Source organism: Aulostomus chinensis, chromosome 24 (genome assembly GCF_037954235.1).
Source record: "Aulostomus chinensis isolate RoL2024-O1b breed Wild chromosome 24, RoL_Achi_v1.0, whole genome shotgun sequence".
Taxonomy (NCBI): domain Eukaryota; kingdom Metazoa; phylum Chordata; class Actinopteri; order Syngnathiformes; family Aulostomidae; genus Aulostomus; species Aulostomus chinensis.
This window is the reverse complement of record NC_141343.1, coordinates 11,786,942-11,814,070: the sequence shown is the minus strand read 5'-3', so window position 1 is coordinate 11,814,070 and position 27,129 is coordinate 11,786,942. Positions and strand designations below refer to the sequence as shown.

At 48.4% G+C, this 27,129-nt stretch overlaps 4 protein-coding genes across 6 annotated transcripts in view; 2 read left to right on the top strand and 2 right to left on the bottom strand.

The window, feature by feature from the left end:
• cd99l2 (CD99 molecule-like 2) overlaps positions 1 to 3,258 on the bottom strand; it is a 22,445-nt gene extending 19,187 nt beyond the window's left edge. The window contains exons 1-2 of the mRNA XM_086198211.1: positions 3,149 to 3,258; positions 39 to 573 (exon numbers count right to left, since the gene is read on the bottom strand). Coding sequence (XP_086054337.1) covers positions 39 to 198 — 160 coding nt within the window. The 5' untranslated portion in view covers positions 199 to 573; positions 3,149 to 3,258. The remainder of the gene's footprint in view (positions 1 to 38; positions 574 to 3,148) is intronic.
• On the top strand, positions 1,914 to 13,796 carry arrb2b (arrestin, beta 2b). Its single transcript, XM_086198210.1, has 14 exons — positions 1,914 to 2,090; positions 7,034 to 7,064; positions 7,167 to 7,227; positions 8,326 to 8,370; positions 8,507 to 8,703; positions 9,013 to 9,140; positions 9,821 to 9,956; positions 10,076 to 10,160; positions 10,259 to 10,331; positions 10,420 to 10,557; positions 10,701 to 10,784; positions 11,297 to 11,373; positions 11,503 to 11,554; positions 12,042 to 13,796. The coding sequence occupies exons 1-14, from the start codon at positions 2,065 to 2,067 to the stop codon at positions 12,130 to 12,132; spliced, it is 1,224 nt and encodes a 407-aa protein (XP_086054336.1). The 5' UTR covers positions 1,914 to 2,064; the 3' UTR covers positions 12,133 to 13,796.
• med11 (mediator complex subunit 11) lies at positions 13,720 to 15,535 on the bottom strand. Of its 2 annotated transcripts, XM_086198214.1 has the most exons (4): positions 15,404 to 15,534; positions 15,259 to 15,370; positions 14,302 to 14,432; positions 13,720 to 14,020 (listed from the first exon to the last, which is right to left on the bottom strand). In XM_086198214.1, exons 2-4 carry the CDS (start codon positions 15,326 to 15,328, stop codon positions 13,874 to 13,876), a joined length of 348 nt encoding a protein of 115 aa, XP_086054340.1. In that variant the 5' UTR covers positions 15,329 to 15,370; positions 15,404 to 15,534; the 3' UTR covers positions 13,720 to 13,873. The 2 variants fall into 2 exon arrangements, with proteins under 2 accessions (XP_086054340.1, XP_086054338.1); XM_086198212.1 differs by having other exon boundaries at positions 15,259 to 15,535.
• pelp1 (proline, glutamate and leucine rich protein 1) lies at positions 15,404 to 27,129 on the top strand. Of its 2 annotated transcripts, none has more exons than XM_086198205.1 (19): positions 15,404 to 15,700; positions 15,878 to 15,942; positions 16,830 to 16,935; positions 17,206 to 17,355; positions 18,204 to 18,275; positions 19,218 to 19,277; positions 19,976 to 20,132; positions 20,646 to 20,778; positions 21,598 to 21,685; positions 21,844 to 21,932; positions 22,029 to 22,142; positions 22,250 to 22,400; positions 23,148 to 23,301; positions 23,382 to 23,437; positions 23,583 to 23,716; positions 23,843 to 23,945; positions 24,195 to 25,829; positions 26,174 to 26,485; positions 26,595 to 27,129. In XM_086198205.1, the coding sequence occupies exons 1-19, from the start codon at positions 15,560 to 15,562 to the stop codon at positions 26,685 to 26,687; spliced, it is 3,813 nt and encodes a 1,270-aa protein (XP_086054331.1). In that variant the 5' UTR covers positions 15,404 to 15,559; the 3' UTR covers positions 26,688 to 27,129. The 2 variants fall into 2 exon arrangements, with proteins under 2 accessions (XP_086054331.1, XP_086054330.1); XM_086198204.1 differs by having other exon boundaries at positions 26,171 to 26,485.

Sequence of the window (27,129 nt, the reverse complement as noted above, 5' to 3'; positions counted from 1 at the left end):
CTGGTGTGCGCTCGTGTCAGCCTAACGGAGAACCTCACCTTCCAGCGTCAGCAGCAGAGCCAGAACTGCACACGCACGCCTCAGGGAACCACTCGCCATTACTCCGTTTATGGACACACGCGAAACCCGTAATGCGGCGGTCACAAGTTGACAGGACGACTCTCTGCAGCTTCTGTGCCTCACGCTGGAAAACCGCATTCAAGGCGTTCACTATGGCAGTCTGGGACCCGCCCACACGCGCACACTTCCGGTCTTTAATTTAAATAAACAAATACAATTTTCTAAAAAAGAAGTCTCTAGTAAGGAGAAACAGGCCATCAGAAGCAGGCCTCCCATCAAAACGTTACAAAAGCAGTCGATGATACATGCGTAGACACGGTGGGTAGAAGTGGGGCTTGAGAGCAGGAAGTTCATAAGCAGTGCAGCGTCAGCGGGGTCAGCAACGATTCAGGGCCCACCTCTCCTGTGTCGTCCCAGTCCCTTCCTTTGTGTGAAAGAGCAAACATCCCCGTGTTCACCTCCCTCGGCTCTATCCATCTGCTGCCGTCATCCAGCCTTTCATCACAGTAGAAACTGTTAAAACACACACAAACACACACACATTAAACACACACACACACACACACACATAAATCACGTACACGCACATACATACATACGACATATAAAAGGGCAGTGGTTGATTGACCTGGCGATGCCAGCTGATGCCAACATCAGGACCAGGGCCAGCAGGCAGGCATATGCCAGCTAAGTGGCTGCTTGGAGCCCCATGGCCACCAGGGGGCCCCAAATTGAGTGTTTTTTGTTTTGTTTTTTTTGGCTTTTTTTTGTTTTTGTTTTATTTTTAGCAACATTTTAGATATTTTGGCGGCACGGTGGTGCAGTGGTCAGCACAGTCGCCTCACAGCAAGAAGGTTCCTGGTTCGAGTCCGGGATCTTTCTGTGTGGAGTCTGCATGTTCTCCATGTTCCTGTGTGGGTTCTCTCTGGTACTCCAGCTTCCTCCCACAGTCCAAAGACATCAAGAGGGGACGAGGCTGATTGATACTCTAAATTGACCGTAGGTGTGACTGTGAGTGTGAATGGTTGTCTGTCTCTATGTGTTGGTCCTGTGATGGACTGGCGATCTGTCCAGGGTCTCGCCCAAAGCAACTGGGATACGTTCCACCCCCCGTGACCCTTAACAGGATAAGTGGAAGAAAATGGATGGATGGATGAATAATTCAAGAAAATTCTGATTTCATGATCAATAAACCTGCTGTTGTTTGAGTCACTACTCATGCGCATCAACCCCCAGACCCCCCCATCCGGTTTGCACCCACTCTTGAACAAAGGGTGCCACCCTTTCCTTATGCATCTGTGGCCCGGGACACCATAGTTCATAATCCGTCTGCGTTAAGACTTGAAAATGTAACATTGTAGTGTGACATTTGTGTCAATAATCGTCAAGCACAGTTTACTCTGTGTGGTGATGGTGGTGTTTGGGGGGGGGGGGTGGCTTAGGATCCCCTAAAGGCTTGGGCCTGCTCTCATCAGGAAGAAGGAACACGAGAAGATTGGAAAGCACCAGGGGTTTAAAGAACAGCTAGAACGGTTATGGAAGGTCAAGACTGACGTGGTCCAAGTGGGAGTGAGAGCACTCGGCACGGTGACCCCTAAACTGGGAGAGTGGCTCCAGCAGATTACAAGAACCACATCTGAAACAGCTAAGATACTGGGTAGAACCCTCACACACACACAAACACACACACACACACACACACACACACACACACACACACACACACACAAATAAAATTCATTTAAGTAGTCAGGGTGTCACTAATGTGGTTTTACTGTTTTCTGGATCTGTGTGATTACGTTTTTTTTGTTGTTTCGTCTTTGGGTGACGCCTGTCATATGCGGTGGGCGTGGCTTCGGCCGGAACCAGGCGGACGGTCCCAGCGGCAGCGGCAGCAGCAGCAGCAGCAGTGGTACTAAAGGACAGGAGGATATAATCCTGAACCCCGGCAGACCGCAGAACCCGCTTATTAAGATCAGCCAGGACTGCAGGTGTGAAGAGGAGATGGGGGACAAAGCTGCAGTGACCAGGTTAGTGAGCGTCCGTCTTCTCGGAGCTTCACGTCACAGACCGAAGACGGACATGAGCGCCGCTATCTCGTGAGAGGAAACGGGACATCCTCTAAAACAGTTAAACCTCTGATCAACCAGAGTTACTCTCTGACTTCTCCAACAAAACAAGGACCAAAAGTGGAATTTTCTTCTTCCTGTGACTGAGTTATAAAAGAAGGACGGATGCCAGGATTGTCAGAAATATCATCTGTTGCTCAACTTTGTTTACATATTTGAATAATGCAATCATAATATTTGAATAATAATATGAATCAATAATCCAGCGTTGGAAAACAAACACACAGGTTCTGTGTTGAAGAAATGCTTCAAACGTTATTTCCCTCCACCTGCATAGTCCACATAACCCTGCCGGAATAAAATATCTTTGAAATAATATTTCACCGCGTAATAGCTGACCATAAAGTGTCAGCCATCTTGCTTTTTTTTGCGTTTTAGGATAAATAGGTAACGTTCTTGGCCTCGTAAAACTTACCCGCAGTCACTGTTCAGTTCATAAACTATGATAACATTATCGCTCACCAATCATGTCATCAAATTCATCAACTTTAAATTCATCTGATATTGGTGGAAATATCATGTTTCGTCAAGTTTTTGACTCACCGCTTCCTTCAAGCACGCAAAAATCATGTGACATCACGAATAAAATTAACCATCTTAGCCAAAGATGTTGACTTCATTTTCTCTGCTCTTAGTGATGTCATACCTTCTCGACCAATGAAGGATATATCTTATGTGTGTCTGTCGTCTGCGTTAACAATTTTGAGTTAATTTCTTGATTTTATAATATTCCACAACAAATGAAACCCAGCCTTTGGGCTAATTCTGATGTTTCTATTGTTAACATGCACTATCCCTGATAAATAATCAAGTACAAGTAACAACTCCAGCTTGAGAGTTGCGCGGAGTGATAAGCTTGGCCTCACGTGTCGGGGTGTGTGTTGCAGTCCAGTCGAGCGAAAAGGTCATGAAAGCTGACAACACTTGGATTGTTTATAAAGGAACAGACGAATACGTACCGTATATGGTGCAAAGTCCCCTCCTGCATCCGCTAGGTGGTTCAGCAGACCACACACACACACACACACACACACACACACACACACACACACACACACACACACACACACACACACACACAACATCATGAAGGAAGACAGTAAGGCTTGTGGTGTGATGTCACCTGGCGAGAGAGAGAGAGAGACAGAGACAGAGCCTGTTGTGTGTGACAGGAAGATGCCAGTATAGAGTTAGCAGTACTCATCTGCTGTGATTATTGGTGATTATTAATCGCTACATGTGGGGAATGCAAGTTTGCTCTCTGAAATAAACATTTAAAGCTGCGCTATTGGATATTTGGAAAAGGAAAATCTGTGTTTTGGGGACAGCGGAGACCAAACTCGAGCTAAAACAAAGGGGAATGTTGGATGCCATTGACGTGACTGGATGTGGTTACACTCGACAGTAACAACTCACTTTATTCAACAGTTAAGCGAATGTTAAGCAAAACCACCGTTTTATTCATGTAACCAGAGTGGAACCCTTGGAGAAAAGTGTATGTGTTACTTCTTAAACAGCTTTGTCTACTGCCTCACTGCTAGCCTTCGTTGTAGCTAAGCTAACTAGCAGTCAGCCATCCGGTGGGGGTCTAGAGCAGCCGAGAGGAAACAAGGGTATCTGCATGTTTACCTCAAAATGCACGACAAGTGTATTTCCCAAGGATTCGGTGTGTTCCAATGTTAATTTGATAATATCAAAAGGTTCTGTGTTTGCACATGGAGAAAAAAAAAGGGGTCTTGAACACGAACCGGAAAATATGCAACTATAAAAAAGTAGCTAATGTGTTGTGGTAGCTACGAAAGGAGAAATGGCAGATATGAGAATACAGGGCTGACAGGCCTTGAGGACACAGTGTTGACAGAACAGGGGTCACTCAGGATGTGGGCTGCGATAATCAGGATGTGTGTTTAGTTCATTGGCCTTTTTTTTCTTCTATCAGAATATGAGAACAGCACATTCCTGCTTTGAGACATGCGACACGTTACTTGAACTGCAGCCATTGGTGCAAACCCGGTCCGGCTGATTTGGCCGTCAGTCGTGCACAACACTTTTCCGTGGACACTGGACATTGGCTTATCGTTATGAAACACTTTCTGCTGTGTGCCAGCCGTGTTTCCTGGAAAACAATTCACCCCACTTCCTGTGTAAAAGCAGGATGTGCTCGACACTCCACTCTGCTTTCATTCCATCAAACGATTGTGGTGGTGGTGACTGTGGTGTCTATCCTGCTGAGTCCCAGATAACAAGATATAATGAATCAGTGGTTTTATCATGGCATTAGTTAGCGTGCGTTTCCACCAGCACTGGGTACCACGTCAGCGTGGGTGGACTCACCGGCCGAGAGTTCCCCGGCGTCATTTGTGTGTGACACAACAACAACAATGGAGGACACGGAGGCAGCGTTCTGCCTGTTGCTCGGTCTGTGGTTTTTGCTTCAACTAAAAGTGAGGGACGACAGACGGGCAAGGCTTCAAGTGGTGAAACAGAACAGCCAAGAAAAGAATAAAAGACTCCACCAAGCGATCGACCAGTATTCCACCGAGGCCAAGATGATACCAAGTAGACGATGTAAGCGGGTGAATTACCCAATCAGAGCCCCGCTACGTGTTAACGTCACATTTTAGTCCCTGCTCTGCTCACTTGGAACCCCAACAGAACAGGGACCAAAATGGTGACGGTTAGTACCGTGTTGGTGCCAGTGGAAACGGGGCCAAACAGACCCGACCCAAAATGAGCCGGTGGAAACAGGCCCTTAGAGAACTCTGTAAAGAAGTGGTGCTGTACCTGTGATGTCGCTGTACCTGTGATGCCGCTGTACCTGTGATGATGCTCTTCCTGTGATGTCGCTGTACCTGTGATGTCCCTGTACCTGTGATGTCGCTGTACCTGTGATGCTGCTGTACCTGTGATGCTGCTGTACCTGTGATGCTGCTGTACCTGTGATGTCGCTGTACCTGTGATGCTGCTGTACCTGTGATGCTGCTGTACCTGTGATGCTGCTCTACCTGTAATGTCGCTCTACCTGTGATGCTGCTCTACCTGTGATTGTGTTTGTGGATCCTGAGGTCTGTTGGTCTTCTCTTTGTTCGAGACGTGTCTGTGCTTTTCTTTTCTGTAAAATTAACTGAAAGCTTTTCATGAAGAGGTGGAAAAGATGTGCTCAAACAATCATTTCGAGCGAATGAGTCAAAACTGAAGGAAGGTTCTTCGAAAAAGAAGAGGAATGTTCACAAAAATGAGGGGAAAAATGAAAACGGAGGAAATAATTGAAGCTTTTTAATTAAAGAGGGTCTGGATGGAAAAAAAAAACTAGACTGCTGGATCTGCTACACAAAAAAACAAACATAGATGGACATACTCAAAGTGATTAACCTAAATCTAAAAAGTATGAATGTGAATTCCTTATTTTTTTTCTATTATGCTCAGGAAAAACTGAAATAAAAATATTTCTCAGCATTTTGGGGATGTATTCAACCATAGGATATGAGTCGACAAAGGGAAGGAACAAAAAAAGGGTTTCATATCACATGCATATATGGCAACAACAACATATATGCCAATACTGGTGTATCTTTGAATGGCAGATAATAAGCAATATAGATCAGGCTTTTCTATTCATCTGCCCTTTGGAGTCTTGAGCTCGAGTGGGATTTGGCATGAAGTGGATGTGAATTCAAAAATTGTACAGGCGGAGTCAAGTATCTTCTTGGGTCAAGTCAGTTTTATTTGTATAGCACAACGAATGTAATCTCACGACGCGTTTTTGAAATGGAGAAGGTACAGCATCATGCGCGCGGGCCAGCACATCTTTCAACAGCGCCGACGAAAACCTTGCTTTAAACAGACGGGAATGTTGAGCGGACAGGCTTGGTGGGAACGGCCATCTGCTTTGACCCGTTTGGGGAAAGAGAAAAGTGATGTGGGGACAAAGAGAGAGACGGATGAGAAAAAAAGAGGAACACAGACACTTCCACTTATTCCTGTTGAGGGTCGTGGGGGGTGGAGCCTATCCTAGCAGCTACGGGCGAGAGGCGGGGTTCACCCTGGACAGGTCCCCAGTCCATCACAGGGCCAACACATAGAGACAGACAACCATTCACACTCACAGCCACGCCTACGGTCAATTTAGAGTATCAATCAGCCTCGTCCCCTCTTGGTGTCTTTGGACTGTGGGAGGAAGCTGGAGTACCAGAGAGAACCCACACAGGAACAGGGACAACATGGAGACCAGTACCAGAGAGAACCCATGCAGGAACAGGGAGAACATGCAGACTCCACACAGAAAGATCCCGTTTACGAATCCGGAACCTTCTTGCTGTGAGGTGACAGTGCTGACCACTGCACCACCGTGCTGCCCTGGAACAGAGCCTAGTACTTGGATTTTCCGCTTGCCAACAAAAGCCCTAGAAACAGCCGACACATCCCAGATATCCAGGGAGCTAAATGTCTGTAACCGTGGGTAGCAAGCATCAGCCATGACAAACCATGTGTGGGATGGGTGGTTTGTAACGAGAAGAATGGTTGTTTCTGTGCACGGGAATTCAGGCAGTGAAATTCTGCAATTCTATCATTGAAGACTGAGGAACGAAGTTAAGAGACCAAACCGATCGAAGAGTAACATAGATTCAAAATGAATTAATGGTTGCATCAGTGATAATAATATCAATAACAATGTGTGTGTGTGTGTGTGTGTGTGTGTGTGTGTGTGTAAGTGTGTGTGTGTGTGAGTGTGTGATGGTTTTGGAACCTGCCCATCATTTTAACTGCGATATGCCTACATTTGAACTCCAGGCTCCCGTCCATAGATATGAAACTGAACAGTTGCTCTCTTACTCTTTCCTCAGGGTCTTTAAGAAGTCCAGCCCCAACTGCAAGGTAGGATGTGTGTGTGTGTATTTATGTGTGTGTGTCTTTGTGTCTTTGTGTCTGTGACTCATTATCGCTCCATCTTTCCACATTTTGCTTTTATTTTAACAGCTCACAGTTTATCTGGGGAAGCGAGATTATGTGGATCACTCTGATCATGTAGATCCAGTAGGTGAGTCTGAACACACACACACACACACACACACACACACACACACACACACACACACACACACACACACTTGAGGTATATGTCATCATTCGAAACGCTTTTTTAATGATCTTTAATGATGATTTCCTCCTTCCAGTACCAGGTTTTCAAGTACAAGGTGTACATCCCCCAAGTGGCAGGCAAGGCAGTTGAGGAGGTGGCGTGAAGGGAGACTAGTGAGGCTTCTGTATTTTGATTGATTGTATTCTGGATCTTTATTGTTAAAACAAAAAACAAAAAAAAACCACAATAGAGCAGAGCAGCAACAAGGCCTAAAACCAGGAAGTAACCTGTTATTGTTGAGCGTTCTTTTCCCTTGTATCCAGATCAATACGGTTCTGGTTAAGTGTCTGGAATACATGAGCTGAAGATATTTCAACACTTAGAAGTTTGGTTCCATTGCTAAAAACACATCAGTAAATAAAACACTTCTGAATGTTGAAGTATGTACGTGGATTAAAAATGGTAGTTGCTGACAAGCGACTAAAGGAGACTAAAGAGGTCGAGGACGGAAAGGTCATGACGTTTGAAGACAGAAGAAGTGTGAAGCTCGATTGTGAGGATGTTGAAGTCATGCATCAGTGGTGAGGTTCCGTCATAGCCTAATGGTCCCCACAGGGGTGATTTTCTGAACTGAACTCGTCAATATACTAACTTCCTGTTCGATTACATAAGTACCCCATCCCTGGCATGCTAATGTCCCATTGGGTGACATAAATACAACATCTCTGCCATGCTAACTTCCGTACTGTGCAACATAAAGACCAAATCTCTACCACGCTAACTTCCTGTTGTACTACAAAACATTTTTACTAGTAGCCTGGAACCAGACCAGACCAAACTCTTCCATGCGTCATCGTCTACCAGGGTCTTTGCCTTCCTGTACATACCAAATATTGCAGTACGACTGCGGTCTTGTTGTCAAGTCCAGTGCCGGTTATCGTCACCACTTCATAATCTCACATTCAGTGTTGCCAGTTTCCCTCCTCTCCACAATGCTGGTACACATGCTTCAGAGAGAATGGATTTATCAAGGGTTCTACTGTCTGTGTTTTGCAGATGGAGTGCTGCTTGTAGACCCGGAGTATCTCAGTGGTCGTAAAGGTACGAAAACGGGACTGACCACTGACTTACGTGTTTATCAGACTGAGCTTGCGTTCCATCATCTGGGTAGAAGGCAAGTGGTTGTCCAGCAGCAGCCAGTGGATGACTGAGCTCCGTCTCATTATTTTGTCCTCAGTGTTTGTGACTCTGACCTGTTCATTTCATTACGGTCGGGAGGACCTGGATGTCTTGGGGCTGTCCTTCCGCAAGGATCTGTACATCAGCACTTTTCAGGCCTACCCTCCCGTGCAGGAGGAGGGGACGTCTCCGAGCCTCCTTCAAGAGCGGCTGCTGAGGAAGCTGGGTCAGCACGCCTACCCCTTCAATTTCAACGTAAGACAAAGAAACACCAGTGTAGCCCCATTTTTCTGGGACCACCCCAGACCAGCATACATATCACAAACATAGCCACTTCTAGTACACTTTACAGGCAATTGAAGGGCCAGTTGCAGTTCCCGCTGCTGATGTTAAAAGAGCTACTAATATGATATTTACACTTAATCAGAACACCAGAATACAACTGAATACTCTTAGCTTACTCTTACCTATGGAGATTAATCTGTGTGTGTGTGTGTGTGTGTGTGTGTGTGTGTGTGTGTGTGTGTGTGTGTGTGTGTGTGTGTGTGTGTGTGTGTGTGTCAGATCCCTCAGACTCTGCCCTGCTCAGTGACCCTCCAACCAGGCCCAGAGGACTCTGGGAAGGCTTGCGGTGTGGACTATGAGCTTCAAGCCTTCTGTGCCAAGACTGCAGGGGAGAAGCTCCACCAAAGGTCCCCCAATCAAAAACTAACACACCTTGCTAGCATGTTCGACTGGGCTGTAGGCGGGCTTCAGCTGGGCCTCCGTTCAGAGTGGGCTTCTAAATGGGTTGGTGTAGCTAACCACAAATGCTAACCACATGAACAGATGAAATTACATGTTTGATACACTCCATCATCAATTCCTAATTCCGTGGGTGCTATATGGGCTAGAAAAATGGAGTAGAATTGGGTGTAGTTAACATGGTTGCTGCATGGGTCCAAGGTGGACTACATTCTTTCCATATGGTCCTGGTTTGAAGACCTTTAAGAACACATCATCAGCCCTCATGGACTAATCTATGTGGGGTCTCTATGGACACAGAGCAAAATGCTTGAAGTTAGGTTTCCCACACGGGCCAACTAACCCTCCTTCTGCTGCAGTCCTGGTTCTGACTACGTCTGCTATGGTGAGTGCAGACTTCTCAAACCCTATAAGCCACATTGTGTAAAGGTTTTGGTGAACAGTCCCTCAAACATGTGGACTCGCGTGTTATCGGCGGACTTGGATCGAGAAGCGCCTGTCAGAACCTGAATATATCATCACTTTATCGTGTATGAATGAATAAATAGTTTATCTCAGTTACATTCATCTTGGAAAATAATCATCATTTCACACATACACACACACACACACACACGTGTGTGTGTAGGAACTCTGTGCATTTGGGGATCCGGAAGGTTCAATACGCTCCGGAGATCCCTGGTCCCCAGCCGATGGTGGAGACCAGCCGCTGCTTCCTGATGTCGGATCGGACTCTCCACCTAGAGGCCTCACTGGATAAGGAGGTAACACGCTCCGTTTGTCAGGCTGCTTTGTGTCAGGGTGTGTGAGATGCTTGCGCCCCCCCCCCCCCCCCCCACACACACACACACACACAGTGCTCAGTGTCTTTGTCTTCCTCCAGCTGTACTACCATGGTGAGCCCATCAATGTCAATGTCCAAGTCACCAACAACTCCACAAAGACTGTCAAGAGGGTGAAAACCTCCGGTAACCCTCCATTCTAGCACTTTCCTCTCAGATTCCGTTGCTGCACAAAACCATTTATCGTCAGTTGGATGACTGACAGATTTGTCCTCTCTTGTCAGTTCGTCAGTACGCTGACATCTGTCTGTTCTCTTCGGCCCAGTACAAGTGTCCAGTAGCCCAGGTGGAGGCAGAGTGAGTATTCTGGCCATTATTGACATTGGTACATGAAGCACTTGTCTCTTGTAATAGTGGTACCCCCCCCCCCCCACCTCACCCCTAGTGACCAGGTGTGTCCCAGCTCCACCCTCTGCCAGGTCTACACTCTGACTCCCATCCTAGGTGCTAACAGGGAGAAGAGAGGCCTGGCCCTGGATGGACAGCTAAAGCATGAAGACACTAATCTGGCCTCTACCACCATGTAAACACACACACAAACACACACACACACACACACACGTACGCACACACACACACACACACGTACGCACACACACACACACACACACACATGTACGCACACACGCACTCAGTTCAACTCTTTTCTGTGTCTGTGTGTTACAGAATAAAGGGCGAAAGTAATAAGGAGATGGTGGGAATCCTGGTTTCCTACAGAGTCAAAGTCAAACTGGTGGTGTCTCGTGGAGGGTACAGCACCTCACTCCTGCTCCATGATGGAGCCTGGCGGATGATTTTAGTTCATGGCAGTTGGCATCTTGTTTTTGTCACATTTGATGATGGTTTCTTCGTAATGACATCGTGGTCCCACACTTGAAAAAAAACAAAAACAAAACCAAGACGTAGGTTTATTTAAACGCTGGTTTCTGAGCCATTCTGCAAAAATCCTTCACGCCTCTGTTACAGTTGTGACACTCTTCTTCATTTACTGTGCAATGAAGGATTTTCAGGTTTGGATTCACGTTTAACCCCTTTTAGTTGGGGCTCATATGAAGTGCTTTGGGTAATTGTTCGATTTTTATAATATTTATATAAATATAAGGGCTCTAAGTGTATAGTTGAGAAGGACCTAACGTTCCCAACGCATCAGATTTGTTACGTCGATGACTTACACACCAACTGTGGAGACACAAGGCTTTCTTTGCCTGAAATGAAATCTTCATGACGTGCGACACTCTGCTGTCCTACATTCTACTGTGCAGAGATGTAGCAGTGGAACTTCCTTTCGTCCTGATGCATCCCAAACCCAGAGACCAGACCAGCTCCCAGCCACAGCCAGGTGGGACACACGCACACACACACGCACACACACACACACACACACACACACACACACACACACACATATCAAGCTGCATGAGCTGTGAGGATTAGAGTTTTGATTTGATTAATTTGTTCTTGTATCTAGTTGCTCCAAGGGCTGACGCTCCAGAAGATACAAATCTGATAGAGTGGGACAAGTAAGTGTGTGTGCGTGTGTGTGTGTGTGTGTGTGTGTGTGTGTGTGTGTGTGTACGTGTGTGTGTGTCACAGGTGGAGGTGAGCAATGACTTGGGGTACTCTTTAATTCATTTTCACAAAACCAGGAGCCACCACATGAGGGCATAGTGGATTTGAAGCTCAGGCCCTCATGCAGGGGTGTCAAACTGGTCCAGTAAAGGGCCGTGTGGCTGCAGGTTTTCATTCCAACCCAGCAAAAGCAACACCTGATTCTACTTAAATCAACTAAGCTGTGTGGACACAGCTTGATTGTTGGATCAGGTGTTGCTTTTGCTTGGTTGGAATGAAAACCTGCAGCCACACGGCCCTTTACTGGATCAGTTTGACACGCCTCGTGATTTGAGTCTCACGAGACCGCAAGAGCCTCCGGTCAGCCCACCTCTCCTGAGAGATGATGTCATTCCACTGGAGTTATTTAGCTGTCTGACACAACATTGTTTCCCTCAGCCCTTCCTCGCCGCTTGACGACTTTGTGTTTGAAGACTTTGCTCGCCTGCGTTTAATGAGAACCAAGGCTGTGGATGACCTCCTCTGTTAGCTCCATCTCATCCGGATTAGTCACCTGAGTCAGAGGTTACGTGATATTTTCTATCATGAAATCTGGTGTTTCACTCAGTCGCGTGCTCGCACGTTGTTGTAAGATGACGTATCAAGCGCGTGCTCTAAGAGGATTACCATGTGAGGGTAACACATTTAGAGGAAATGCTTCATCATGTTTCAGGCTCGTGTGTCTCAGGAGTTCTTATTCTTGCTGGGACGTCTTTAAATAAAGGGATATTTTTATAGATTTTAAATTGCTCGTAGCTTCATTAACGTCTTCAGGTATCAGCGCAAGAATGAACTCACTGATTTTACTGTTTTTTTTTTGTGAACGTCTTGAAAAAATGAAATCCGACATATCAGCAGTACAAAGAAAATAGGAATCACAAGATTGCTGTTGTTCCACCGTGTGTATAGAGGTGGACAAAGTACTCCTAGGGAAATATTACTCTTAAGTTGCTCAGTCAAACTGGAGTACTTGCGTTTTAAAACACACTTCCGTGTTTTCAACGTCAGCGCACTGCTGCAGTGTTTCCACCTGTGCAGAACCTCGTAGAGAATAACTTTCTTGTTGCGCCACATTGGTGTATGACATCTGTGGGACGACCTGCGGGAAAAACTTCCCCACTGATTTTAATCATTTTTAATAAATTGGGTTTGAAATGGGGATTTTTTTTTTTGTGTTGTTTTTGTGATGACTTATTCGCTCTCTAGCGTATTTCACACACGTCAGGTCGCTGAAAGACATCTTTGTACTTTTAATTCCAAACCAGGTTACAGTGGAGTTTCTAAGGGCTCCTTTCCACCGGCTCACTTCAGCTCGGGTCTGTTTGGCCCCGTTTCCACCGGCCCCAACACGGTACTCACCGTTACCATTTTGGTCCCTGCTCCGCTAGGGTTCTAAGTGAGCAGAGCGGGGACTAAAATGTGACGTAAACACATAGCCAGGCGCTGATTGGGTAACTCACCTGCTTACGTCGTCTACTTGGTATCATCTTGGCCTCGGTGGAATACCGGTCGATCGCTTGGTGGAGTCTTTTATTCTGTCGCACACAAATGACGCCGGGGAACTCTCGGCCGGTGAGTCCACCCACGCTGACGTGGTACCCAGTGCTGGTGGAAACGCACCCGTACCGACCCGAGCTAAGTTGCCAAGTTCAGATACTCGAAAAGCCTACTTTTAATTTTTACATTTATAAACAGCTACATGAAAACAAATCAGCGCCATTCATACATGGTGGTTACACTGACTAGCATTTATTTAACCTTCTGATGTTACGGGCCTCACGTTTCCTCCTTATACAGGTCCATAAGGCAACAGCTTCAGGCCTTCGGTGTACACATGAGAGGATCAGCCACTGCTTCATTACTAACTCTTCTGTCCTCCCCCCAACACATTCAGATGTTGCTGAGGCTCCTCCTCTAAACTGACGAGTCTGTCCTTTGTCCCCGTCAGTGTTGATTGTTACAAATCAAAGATACTCGTAACCACGTGTTCATCTGATTACAAATTATATGAAAATATGATTCTATGCAATATTAACTGAGCCAATAAATGATAAAAAAAACAAGATACATCACCTGCTCTAATGAAAAATATCTTTATTTTATGTTTTCATGCAAATAAACTTTTCCACCTTACAAATGGAAGTCGGTGTGATCACTACGGGATGTGAGGCGTGACAAACACTGTTGTCGTGACATAAATGAGTCATTTTGAGGATGATGAGATGCTGTCCTCATGTCTGCGGCTGCTCCAGCATGACCTCACACGTCCGTCCCAATTCTCCAAGTTTGACCTTGGCGTACTCGGCTCTGTTCAGCGCCATCTGACAGTCCTTCCTGGCTGAGTAGGTGGAGCCTTCGTGAGGCTGACCAGTGGCGACCTGCCGACGGCACGGGGCAAGAATCACAAATGAGTTCTCTCCATCTTTGATTGTGTCGTCGACAACCTTCAGTTCAAGCTTCAAAACTGGCAACGCGCCGCTGTGGTTATTTAGAATCGTGCTGACGTTACAATTGCAAATCATATTTTTTGGTTTCAGATGTGGTGATCGGTGATCGCATAGACATGCATATTTAACCCAGGAGAGACTGCTGGCTGCTCTGCTAGTGTGTGTGTGTGTGTGTGTGTGTGTGTGTGTGTGTGTGTGTGTGAGAGAGACACCTGTGTGAGGTAGCGGATCTGGGCGCCCAGCTCACTCTCAACTCTGTTGACGGAGCTCTGGAACTGGATCAGCTGTCGATCCAGGAGGCTTGCATTGTGTTTATCTTTAGATAGTTCCAGAACAATGTTACCTGCCAGAGAGAGCGGACAGCAATCAATCAGAGATATATATATATATATATATTTACATACATTAATTTTGCATCGTTAACAGTATTCATTAATTATTTTGGCCACATGGGGCAGCACAACTCTGGTATATTAAATCAATGGCAGCTCCTTCATGTCATGAGGACTGAGCGGTTTGCCTCTCAGAGTAACGCGGTAGCTCAGCAGCACCGTGAACTACAGTCTCAAAACAAGCATTGTCAACATTTATCTCAATCCTCTGGGATTGTCAGTTGTTCCTTCTGCAGGTGTAAACGGTGGATGCATTATTTTCAGTGTCACAGAACCACCGCAAAATGGCTCGTCAGGCTTTGATCCTTTTGGTCCGACAACATTTTGGGAAGTCTAGAAGAACTGCATGATTTACTTACCCCCATTCCGGTAAGCAGAGAGGGGGCGGCGTGGCTCAGAGGTAGAGTGGCCGTCAAGCAATGAATATGGAAGCCAGTATCGAACCAGCGACCCTTCGGTTTGCTAGACGGCATCTACCCCCGAGCCATGCCTCCACCAAGAAATAACAATGTGCTTTTCTATTTTTTTTTCTCTTTCGTTGTAAAACGTGATATAGAACGTTCATGGATAACAATGATTATATTTCAGCGTGAGCTCCATCGTGATGGGTGAAAGAGCTTCCACATACCGGAGTATTAACACAACATATTAACATAAAAAAAAGATTTCTAATGCTGTTAATTTACACGGTGGCGGTCTAATAAATATTAGCACTGTATATACACACATCATGTGTGTGTGTATGCGTATGTGTATCTGTACCTCAACAGTCCTCACCTGCGCACTGCAGGATCATTGCAATCTCCTTCTCCACCTCCTCCAGAGCTCGGAGACGCTCGTTAGCCATCAGACACCACCACTGACCGTCTTCTTCTTCTTCTTCTTCTTCTTCTTCTTCTTCTTCTTCTTCTTCTTCTTCTTCGTCCTAGTCGTCGGTTTCCCAATTCTCTCACCTTATTGTCAGGGGGAAAGGATGAACTGAACCATCGCGGACTGAACAACGACAAATGGCTCCCTAAACCGACGTCACGCGGTCGCACACTGGTGACGTCGGGTTTGTCGGAGCGGTAGCGGCAACATGGCGACATCGGCTTGGCTGCATGGCCCGTCCGCGATGCGATTAACGGAGGGTTTGCTGACGGTTCTGAAAGAGCAGCGTCCTGAGTACGTCCCGGCGGTGCTGACCGACTACAGAGAACATGGCGTCTTCTCGTCTCAGGTAGAAACTACACGCCTGCGCGCGTTAGCTGGAACCTCACCTGCTAGCCGCCGGAGCAGTGGCTTTGTTGTGTGTATTTTTTTTTTTTTTTTGGAGCTCACGTCTCCGTCTCCATCTGAGACAAAGCCTCCGAAGGTGTGTTTACCTGTGCAATTAACACCGTGTTCGTCTCCGCAGGGCGCGAGCGCCGCCGGGGGTCTCGTCGGCTTCAGCAATGCCAAACTGGGATCCAGTAAAACCAGGTGAAAAACACGTCATGTTGGCGATGAGTCACTCGTTCATTGGCGAGCCCGATGATGTGGGATTCCAATTTAGTGTTTATTCCCAGCTGCACGGTTCTGAGGTGACGTTCTCCCCACGGAACAGGGCTCACCAGTCCCAATTCTAGGACGACACGTACACCTGACGGCAGAGAGGAGGGTTTTCTGACAGAATTCCTGACTCTGCTAGTCGTACCAAAATAAAATCAGCCCCCCCCCCCCCGCCCCGCTCCCCTTTGATTTCTCAAACATGAAGATCAAATCAGGAGCTGCAAGGGCAGATTTGATTCAGCGCGCTGCCACACTCACCAGTGCTGATAAAAATCAGTCCACATCATGAACTTGAGATGTAATGTTCCATACCTGTCAGTAGCCGCTGGAACAGCAGGACAGCGAGAGGATCCGATGGTGTGAAGGTGAGAATCTGAGCTCTCACAGATCTTCACCTCCACGCGATCAGACTCTCGTACTCGCGGGCTGTGCAGTGAAAGATGACCGTTGGTGGCTATCAGGTGTTCCACCGTTTTTTTTAAGCTGGCCTCCTTTCTAATTGTAACTTCCACCAAAAAAAAAAACGGCAGTGGAACAACAAGACGCGCCCCCCCCCCCCCCCCCCCCCCGTTTCCTGGGTTGCGCCCTCTGTTTTCCCACCTGTAGATCAGATTGACTTGATAGCCTCAGAAACTTTTTTCAGCTAAAATTAAAGACGACTTTCTAGGTCTCGATATGTTGCAGCTGCAGTGTGAACCCTCACACCCCATTTGTGTTTAATTCCTGCGTCAGAAATATTCCAGAATAGACCTTATTAAATTTCTGTGTGTGTGTGTGTGTGTGTGTGTGTGTGTGTGTGTGTGTGTGTTCCCTTGCAGGTTTGAGGGGCTCTGTCTGCTCTCTATGCTGGTGAAGGACAGCTCCAGCGATCTGTTCCAACAACAATGTCTGTCCTGGTTGCGCTCATTGCAGCAGGTTATACAGGTACCGCACACTCAAAAAAACGTGGCTCGTATTCACAAAAACCCCGACGGTGGTTCTGGCTCATTTGGTGCCCTAGGAGAGATCGCCGTCGACCACCCAGTGCCTGTATTTGATACCAGATCCTGAACTCACTGAATTTCTGTCGGTATAAAATGCCCCTTGATTGATTCCGTTGATGTTTTTGCCAGAAGAGTCTACTGTCCTCAGTCTGCCTTATGTCTCCCTTGCTTGTCTGTCCTCTCTTCTTTGTCTTTGGATGCCATCCACCAGTCTCAGGCCCCTGTTCAGACCATTCAGCTGGCCGTTAACATCTTGAAGGATGTGCTACAGTACTCCTCCCAGCTGGCAGAGCTGGCCCGTGAAGTTGGCCTCAACTCCATTCTGGGCATCCTCACGTCTCTGCTGGGCCTCAAGACAGAGGTGGATGGACACTCCTGTCATTATTGATGACACAGAACTGTCTCAACATGCCTGATGAAGTAGTTTTAGATGAGCCTGGCATAGTAAATCTCTATGGGCGCGTCTCCGCTGGCTCACTTCGGCTCGGACTGGGTGGGTTCGGGTAGGTTCAGGTGCGTTCCCACCAGCGCTGGGTACCACGTCAGCGTGGGTGGACTCACCGGCCGAGAGTTCCCCGGCGTCATTTGTGTGCGACACAACAACAGCAATGGAGGACACGGAGGCAGCGTTCTGCCTGTTGCTCGGTCTGTGGTTTTTGCTTCAACTAAAAGTGAGGGATGACAGACGGGCAAGGCTTCAAGCGGTGAAACAGAACAGCCCAGAAAAGAATAAAAGACTCCACCAAGCGATCGACCAGTATTCCACCGAGGCCAAGATGATACCAAGTAGACGACGGAAGCGGGTGAGTTACCCAATCAGAGCCCCGCTACGTGTTTACGTCACAGTTTAGTCCCCGCTCTGCTCGCTTGGAACCCCAGCGGAGCAGGGACCAAAATGTTAACGGTTAGTACCGTGTTGGGGCCGGTGGAAACGGGGCCAAACAGACCCCACCCGACCCAACCTGAGCCGAAGTGAGCCGGTGCAAACGTGCCTGAAGGCATCGTTGCAGTATAGTTCTTGGATGTCTGCTGTCATGTGAAGGGCCCAGACAGCCTCTCACTGGACGATGTCACGCCACATGACCTCTGGTCTAACGAGTGATGATATTTTTGCAGTTTGATGATTGAAAGAGTTCAGGAGTTGTGTCGGTCCTGTTGTAGTCCTCTGAGATGTTCATGAAAGTCTCCCTTGTCTTCTTGTGAGCTCAGTGTGAGCTGGCTGCCATGGAGGGGATGATGGCCTGCATGACTTACTACCCCAGAGCCTGTGGGTCCCTCAGGGTAAGACACACTCGGGGACACCAAAAGACACACACAGGAAGAGGGTGGGGTGGAACAGAAACGGCGTTACATTACATGTGTGAGCACTCGCGGAGGTCGCACTCCTGGTGGGCCTCGGCGTCTACAGACACCAGAGCTGCTCTTGAGGCCTAAGCACACACAATCACATCGATGGTGGTTCTGTCAGGGAATCCTGTGGAGTGATCTGAGGAGTTGACTTTTTCAGCATTTCACACTGGCCTTCAGGAACAGTAAGGACCGCCCCCAGCATTGCCTCCGTATCAACATGGATCTTGGATACATTATTCATTCATTGTGTTCCCAGTAACCTCACACAGCACAACCTGCGCTCAGAGTTCCCTCTTAAAGGAGCTCACTCCATATCAAATGCGTCTTCATGCAGATACATCAACCGAGCAGGGGAAGGCCAACAAAAGTGTATTCGCTGGTCACGCACTGAGCAGAGAGTCACTAAAACCTGCAAGCGTGTTGGCCACTAGAGCATTTCTGACCACAGGCCAGTGTTCAAATGCATTTTCCTCACACGTATAAAAGATTTGAGGCTCAATACATTCCAATAGTTCATGGCTTCTCAGTCCCATTTAAAACCAGGCCCACATGTTTCAGCCATACAGGCCTTCGTCAGGCGAAGTGTCTTCTCAGTGTTGATCACTGGAGATCAGTTGTTAGGATGGGGGTTTTTGTTTTTGTTTTTTTTTCCTCAAACCGGTTAGAAAATGTCATGTCACGATCCTATAATGTTAGTTTTTAAAGAGATGACAAGGCTCCTCTCCTCGAAGGACAAGGGGCACAAAGGCGGAAAGCTGTAGGTCTCCAGAAATAGAAACGTAGGGTTGTTTTTATTTTTATATATATAAATATATATATAAAAATTGTAATATAATATTCAGTAAATAGTGCAAGTCTGTTTTTGTCTTTCAGGACAAACTGGGAGCCCATTTCCTCTCCAAAATGGACAGTACCAACAAGAAGACTCAAGAGGTCTGGGACGAATACAGGAGGGCGTCTGACTTTCTTCATCTGTGCTCTAACTTATACTCCTTTCACGCTGAAAAACGCCTGTCAATGCGGGTTTTTGGACCCGCGTTTGCTCGGCATCAGGGCGCATTCAAGCTTCCAGAAGACCCGGGTCTGAACCCCCGTTGTGAGGGCTGCGTGCCTGTGTTTTTCTCCCTCGTACGTCATCGCGCTGACAACTTCATCATTTCACAAAAACACGCGCCGGAACACTGAGAGGTAAACAAACGTCAACATGGGCGTCGTCGAGTCGAATGTTAGCGTTGTCGTTGCGTGCGTTGCAATGTTGTCTTTTGCAAAGCACACAAACTCAGCGCAGATTGGAAAATGTCCGAGCGCTAATGCGGCGAAGGAGGATGGAGTTTTTGGCTCGTCTGGCAGGGAGCCGAAGAAGCTGTAGGCAAAGCCTGACAGGCGGCACAGTGACAAAATCGGGATGCGACAGGAAGATGGCGTGAAACCTGAGACGACGCGGGTTGTCTTTTTCACACTGCAGCCGAGCCGCTAAACACCCGGGTCGCTTGGTGAGTCGGTCGACGCGGGTCGAAATGCCGAGTCGACCCTTTAAGAGTAACGAAAAAACCCGTTTTGACCCGCGTTTTTGGTGCAGTGTGAAAGGGGCTTAACACTCTCTTCATGTGTGCTTTCTCTCACCTTGTCAGACGGCCTGCCAGTGTTACGGTCACCTTCCCTGTCTGGGGGGGCTGTTGGATAGAGGGGTTGGGGCTGGCAGGGCTGAGGGATGGACCAATCAGATTCACTGCCTCCTGGCCTCAGCCAGTAGTCTGCTGGCTCAGATCTACCAGGGTTCAGAAACAGGTACGTGCGTGTCAGGCCCAACACGTGTGTCACACTTAAGCTTGTGCATGTTCAAGAATCAGAATACTTCATTTATCCCACTCTCGGGGAATTTACACAGTTGCAGCAGCACTTAAAGAGAGAAGAAAGGATAACATAGATTGAAAATAAAAGAAAATATTTACGAAATAAGAAAAAAACCAAACATTAACAATTAAAATTGTTATTTACAATATCTTTACACGAAGAATGTAAAAATAAGAATGTTTTATTGTGCCAGAGATATTGCAACATCAATGGCTGCAGGCAGGAATGACCTGCTGTTGCACTCCGTCTTGCACTGAGGGTGCAGCTGCCCTCCAGCTAAAGGAGCTGCTCGGGGTCTCCGTGGTGTGGTGCAGGGGGTGGGAGGCGTCCATGATGTCATCTTGGCCAACATCCTTCTGTCCGGTGGACAGTCCAGGACAGAGCAGATGGATTATTGTGCTCTGCCACATCAGTTAACGCTGTGGTTGCTCTCTGGTGCTGCCGCAGATGGAACGGTGCAATATGAGGGTCCGGGGGTGGAGCTGGCTTTTCCTCATCTTGAGCAGTCAGACCCCCTGCTGTTGCTGCAGCTTCAGCACAGATACACCGCAGTTTGTCTGGCACTCAAACACACACTCAGGTACTACACATACGTGTGTATATGTATATGTGTGTCCACAATGTGAACTGGTGTGTGTGTGTGTGGGTGTGTGTCCACAATGTGAACTGGTGTGTGTGTGTGGGTGTGTGTCTACAATGTGAACTGGCACAGTGCTTCTCATTTCATTCACGAAGATGCATATCGATACAAACTCCCTTCCCTCCACTGCTGTCACGAAAACGATGCCATCGGTCCATAAAATGAGCCACGATGCCATTTGACAAACGACAACTGTAGATGGATCCAAAATGTACACAATTATTCAAACTCGAGAAAGGGACACCGCAGCTGCAGTGACAACAACAACAATGGACAACACTGGCTGGACTACATTTAAGGGGATTTGATGGAACTATTGACTGCCAATCAAAATCCACCGGAGCAGCACGGCATACTCATCGCGTTCGATTTGGCAGACGACTGCGTTACGTTGAAACTTTTTCTTCTTCTTTTTTTTAAATCTTCAAATTATGGATTACTCGAAAAAAGAGCTGCCACCTGTTGTTGCGGCGTGTTTTTGCTCCAGTAAAAAGTTCGAGAAATGAGTAACACCACCGAGAGTTGAAATTGTACATTTCTGTACAAATGTGCCGAATTTGTCACCACGGAACGTTCCATGTAGAAAACTGAAGTTCCACCAAACGTAAGAACAGAACAGTGAACCAGCCGCTGGTCCCATTTCCCAACGTGTCCTGAACATTCGCCAAGAACTTGTATTGCAAATTCCTTTTGATGAAAGACGGCAAAAAAATATCATTTTGTCATCTTTGTTTCCTGTCCCGGTCACCGTTCATTTAGGATGGATCCAGCGTCTGCTGTGCGTCTGCCTGTCAGACCCATCCTCAACCTGGTGTGTCGAGTGTCCGCCGTCAGCTCTCGGAGCATTGTGAGTATCTACGGACTCATCACGAGTTCCTGGCCAAGACTCGGAGCGTTACTGTTCCAGCATCTTATTTTATTGGCATGGTTCCGGCAGACCCTTCTACAGATGTGACACATTTGCAGCATTACGTGTGTGTGTGTGTGTGTGTGTGTGTGTCCTAGAATTTGACAGGCGACGGCAGTGTGCGGTTGCTCGTGCTGCCCATCATACACACAATCACGCTAGAGGTTCTGGCAGCTCTCATCACAGTGTGAGTATTGATGTGAAGGCAGACGCAATATGATACCAGGAATAATCAAACAAAGCCATGAAAACGTGTGTGGTGTGTGTGGTGTGTGTGCTACAGCGTGCGTAGTAGCATGGTTCAGTACGCTGCTGTACTCCAGAGACTGTTTTCCCAAACCCTGTCTGCCTGGACACCTCCCCCTGAATCCAATCCAGGACAGCAGAGGGCTTACAGGTAGCGAGCCATAGTCCCAACGTCGTAACATCAAGGGGGTGTGGTCGTGGTGGTTACTCCAGGTTGTCTAAGTCATGCGTCTCTGATGTGTCTTGGCCCTCCTCCAGCTCCATGCGGGTGTCTGTGTACAGGACGGTAGAACTCTGGGTCAAGGTAGCTGGATCCTCCACCAGCATCCTCCAGGGAAGCCCCAGCCACTCCGAGCTCCTCTTTAACCATCTGCTCGGTGAAATCACACCAGGGGTGGAGTCCGTCAAAGTGAGTTCCAGTTCCAATTATTCCAAGTATTTTTTATTCTAATGAATAAATAAATATATATATATACACACACACACACACACGTGATGTTAACATTAAAGATGGTTGAGTCTTTGGCGCAGGAAAACAAGGGCAGACACCAAGGCAGATAAGGGAAAAGGGCGAGTAAGTAAATGGGACAGAGACGAGGGGGGGGGGGGGGGGGGGGGACAACAGATGTGCACAAGACCCAAAACGATAAGCAGAGCGAAAGACAGAGGGATGGGACGGTGAGAATCAAGTCCTGCCTTTTAATGGTGCCAGTCTTCCACCCAGCTCACCTGTTCAGTCTCACCCTGAATTAGCGAGCTAGCAACAGCAGTGTGAGTTGATCCGAGGCGGATTTTGTTGACTGAAGTAGGATTTTTTCCGTTGTCAACCAAACCCCATTGAAGACAGTGTCACTGACGGCAGTGTTGTGCAGTATATTACCTTTTAATGAGAGCTCCCACCAGCGTCTGAGTGGTGTCTGTGGTATTTTCAGAATACAAGAGGTGAGCTACGTTTCTCCCTCTCATAATAACGTGATAATTAGCAGGCTCATTTCCACATTCTCACTGTCAAATCACTAAAGTGGGAAAACACAACCCCGCTGCAAGACCTTACAGGTTCTGACAAGTTTGATGGCTCTTATTTAATTCGTGTCAGGTTGCTACATCTGTGAACCTAAAAAAAACAAAAACAAAACTTTTCTGTGTGGTTCTTCAGCTGAGGGCGGGGCTGTCGGCAGATGTGGTTCAAGGAGGGAAACCAGGTCCTCGGAGGACAAAGCAGCTGGTCATGGCTGACACCGTTGGACCCTCCCTCCAGAGGAAAGGAGACATCTCTGCCAATCAGGATACTTGCCTGTCGGCCCTCAGGGGTGAGACCCCGCCTCAGTGTGACCACCCTCTGCACTGTTGTGGATCCGCTTTAATCTCTCGGGTGTTCTCTTCTTCACAGCCCTGAGACAAATTGTCCTTTCCAGCGGAGCACTGCTGAAGGACGAAATGCACAAGGTACCAGAAGCTTTGACTGACTGGAGTAAAACGCTGCATAGGTCACCATTCACAGTCGTTTCAGAAATCCAAAGTTTTCGCCCTTGTAACGTCTGCCGACCTCACGTCATCATCGTCCTTTTGTCCTGTTTCGATGTTCCTGCAGCGCCTCCATGACGTCGTGCTGCCACTGTGTGTTCGTCTGCAGCAGCAGCAGTCCAGCAGCAGCTCAGCCTGCGAATCGGCGGGCTCCGTCAGCGGCCAGTACAGCAGTGCCCTCACGCGGCGAGAACTCTACAGGTACCGCCGTCGTTGGCGCAAGCATGTCACTTCATAACGTTACGCAAAGCTTTCGTTCTACGGTCCGTAAGATCATTGTTGCAGATCCGTGATCTGCTGGAGTGTAACTGGCGCCGGTCATTACAGGTTATTGCTGGCTCTGGTCCTGGTGCCGTCACCCAGCTGGCCACCGCCTCTCACCTGTGCTGTGTCCATCCTCAGTCACGGACGCACTGACAGAAACCTCAAGGTAACTGTACGAGGGAACTGGGACAAAAACAAAAAAACCACTCCCGATTCATTCATGAATTCCTGAAATGCAGTTGGAGCAACTGCACTTCCTCTACATCACCAGTAGATGCTAGTATAAAACTGAAAAAAGTAGGCCTGCCATGAAAAAAGAAAGAGGTGTTGCATGATGATGAACATGTCCCATGTTCTTTAAACCAGTAAACCAAAGGTTGGTCATCAATTCATTGTTTGACCCCCCCCCCCCCAGGTGTCTTCATTCTGTATTGAGGCCTTGACCGTCTGTAACTCCCTTCTGCATCCCCGCACTCCCTCCATTGCGATCCCCTTACCTCCCCTTACACTTAAACCCACGCCCACCGGACCAGTCCTCCCCTCCTCCCAGGGTCCCAATGCCGGACTCATCTTGCCACCCCATCTTGGAGGCCCCGCCTCAGGCACTTCCTTCACCACCCGCCACTCCCTTGGCCTGGGTCCTTCCTCCCTGCTGGGCTCTCTGGAAAACCACCTTTCGCTGGTGCCGGGACTACAGGGCCCGGGTCACACCCCAGGAGATATGATCCTCTCTCCGCACGCTCACCATCAGCCTGACCCAGCAGTACTGGGCCCTCCAGAGGGGCAGAGACCCGTCTTTGTGCGCTACGACAAAGAGGAAGCGGAGGACGTGGAGATCTCTCTGGCCAGCGACTCTGATGACAGCGTGGTCATCGTTCCTCCAGGGATGCTCAACATTGAGAACCAGCAGGATGAGACAGCAACGGGGGTAGCGGCCAACTCCCAGAACCTTGCCTCCGTTGTACCGGGGGGTGCCACTGTCACACTACCAGATGAATCTGTTACCATGGTCCCCACTGCACCTGCAACAACCACAATAGATGGGGCTTCTGTCCCCAATGACCTTGCCACCTCCTCCCCGCTCCTTACCACCTCCACCACACCCATCAACTCCTTCCCACCTTCCAGCTCCTCCGTGGTCTCCCTGGTCCCACCTTTGAATTCTAGCTCGCTGGCAACTCCAGCCACCAGTATGGGTGAGTCTTTAGCTGGAAGACCCCAGCTACAGCAGATGCTGCTCCAGCCCCCCACGCCAGCCCCCATGGCCCTCCCCCTCCAGATGCACCAGCTGCAGAACCAGTTGAGCCAGCAGGGTAGGCATCTCCCCCATCACCAGCCACCACCAGCAAGCAACGAAGACTCCGCTGTCATCAACATCAACAGCACAGATGAGGAGGAGGAGGAAGAGGAGGACATGGAGGATGACGAGGAGCTGGAGGAAGATGAAGAGGGCATGGATGAGGAGGAGGACGAGGAGGAGGTGAGCGATTTCCCTGAAGAAGACTTTTATGAGGGAGAGGACTATGATGAATATGATGAAGAAGAGGGGGAGGAGCTGGAAGAGGAGGAGGAGGAAGAAGAGGAGAATGGGCACATAGCCCCATTTGAGGGATCGGAGGACAAGACAGAAGAAGGGGGAATTGAGGAGGGGAAGGTGGTGCGAGCGGCGGCGGATGAAGGTGTGATGGCGGGGTTCAGTGTGGAGGGAGAAGCCGAGGGAGGCATTGAAGAGATCCAGACCAACCGAACCAAGTTTGGAGAAGACAGGATGAAGGTGCAGGAGGTGGAGAGCATCGGCGTCCTGGAGGAGGCCAGGGAAGCAGAGGTAGAGGAAGATGACAGCGAAAGGATGAACGACCCCACCATGCCCCAGATCCTGTGCGTGACTGGAGGAGCGCTCGAGGAGAGGGAGGAGCTAGAGGAGGAGGGGGAGGGGACCAGCAAGGAAGACGCGCCGCCACAGGAGGAGGCGAGGCCATGGGAGCCAGGAGCAGCTGAGGTCGACTTGACTGCCACCTCAGAAGAGCACGCCGGCAGTCAGAGTCAACAGGTACAGCCCACATGAATCGCCTGCTTTACTTCAGAGCGTCACTTAGAAATTCAACTACAATGCAGAGAAACAACAGTTCAGCTCAGTTCAGTGCCTCCATTTCAACTCCTTTCAGCACTGAAAGGGACTGACTAGAGTTTCAAGGCGTGTAACAACGGGATATTATTGCTTTCTGTACTTGGGAGTGACACGATGACTCTTGGTCATAAATGTCTCGGGTTCTTGTATGACTGAATATCTCTGGGGGTCTCTGCTCATCGTCTTGCCAAGTGAAGGCTTGTGCCGTCTTGTCTTAGTGTCAGGAAACTGAGTTCTCCTCCAAATATTGACTCTTCCCCCAGCAGGAAGCAGCGAGAGGAGACCTTGCCCAGGATGCCAGCGTGAGCGACAGCCAGCCGTCCAGCCTGCAGGAGCCGCCGCTGGCAGCCGTTCAGGAGGGTGACTCCGTCACAGCAGAACCTGAGACCCCCTCTGTCCGAAACGCGGGAGAGCAGGAAGGGATGGACAGTGAGAAAGAAGACAAAGATGAGGCCGATCAGCAGCTGGCAGAGGAGGGGGAGGGTGAGGATGAGGGAGAGGAGGGAAAAGGAACGAAGAGGAAGAGGGAGGAGCCTCTCAGGGAGGAGGACGTGGGTCAAGGCACCCAGAAGAAGAAGGTGAGAACAATTTGAGATATGGTTCCGAGGCCAGAGTCCAAGAATATTTTAAATACCGTATATCCATGACTATGACCGATTTATAAGTTTCATCCGTTGCGTTCCTCAGTTGGACGATGAAGCCATGGCCTCCATGTTGGCTGATTTCGTGGCCTGTCCCCCTGACGACGAGGACGGCGCCTCTGGATCAACCCGCTCCTGAACATTTGCCGACCAGCCTGAACTGTCGCGATCCCCGTCACCATGGACACAGCCGACGCTCCTGGAACACCGTGACATTTGATCAGTTACCTCAGACAACAGCAGCTTCATCATCATCATCATCATCATCATCGCCGCCATCATCAGTGTTGACCCTTGTTTCAGTGGAACGGTTTTCTGCACCTAACATCATCGCAGCTGTTTCTTTTTGAAGAGAGATGTGTCTTACGGTTACATCTGCCAACAGAGGTGAAGCTGTGAGAAATATTAGCCAGAGCGCTAGTATGCAGCACATGCCCCCCCACACACACACACACACACACGCACACACACACACACACCCCAGCTTAGTGTCCCACTCGCCTTTCTTGGATTTATACTCATCTTTGATGTTCTTTGTATGTCATCACTGTCATTGCTTTGTTACAAAACAGTAAAATAAC

Excerpts from the sequence above, each read along its gene's own strand:
- arrb2b (XM_086198210.1), top strand. The coding sequence starts at position 2,065 with ATGGGGGACAAAGCTGCAGTGACCAG. Across the intron at positions 8,371-8,506 it reads GTATCTCAGTGGTCGTAAAG|TGTTTGTGACTCTGACCTGT; the intron begins GTACGAAAACGG and ends TTTTGTCCTCAG. Across the intron at positions 9,957-10,075 it reads AGGCCTCACTGGATAAGGAG|CTGTACTACCATGGTGAGCC; the intron begins GTAACACGCTCC and ends GTCTTCCTCCAG.
- med11 (XM_086198212.1), bottom strand. The coding sequence starts at position 15,328 with ATGGCTAACGAGCGTCTCCGAGCTCTGGAGGAGGTGGAGAAGGAGATT. Across the intron at positions 14,433-15,258 it reads AATGATCCTGCAGTGCGCAG|GTAACATTGTTCTGGAACTA; the intron begins GTGAGGACTGTT and ends TCTCTCTGGCAG. Across the intron at positions 14,021-14,301 it reads AGATCCGCTACCTCACACAG|GTCGCCACTGGTCAGCCTCA; the intron begins GTGTCTCTCTCA and ends TGCCGTCGGCAG.
- pelp1 (XM_086198204.1), top strand. The coding sequence starts at position 15,560 with ATGGCGACATCGGCTTGGCTGCATGGCCCGTCCGCGATGCGATTAACG. Across the intron at positions 20,133-20,645 it reads CTACCAGGGTTCAGAAACAG|ATGGAACGGTGCAATATGAG; the intron begins GTACGTGCGTGT and ends GTGCTGCCGCAG. Across the intron at positions 21,933-22,028 it reads CTGGCAGCTCTCATCACAGT|CGTGCGTAGTAGCATGGTTC; the intron begins GTGAGTATTGAT and ends TGTGTGCTACAG.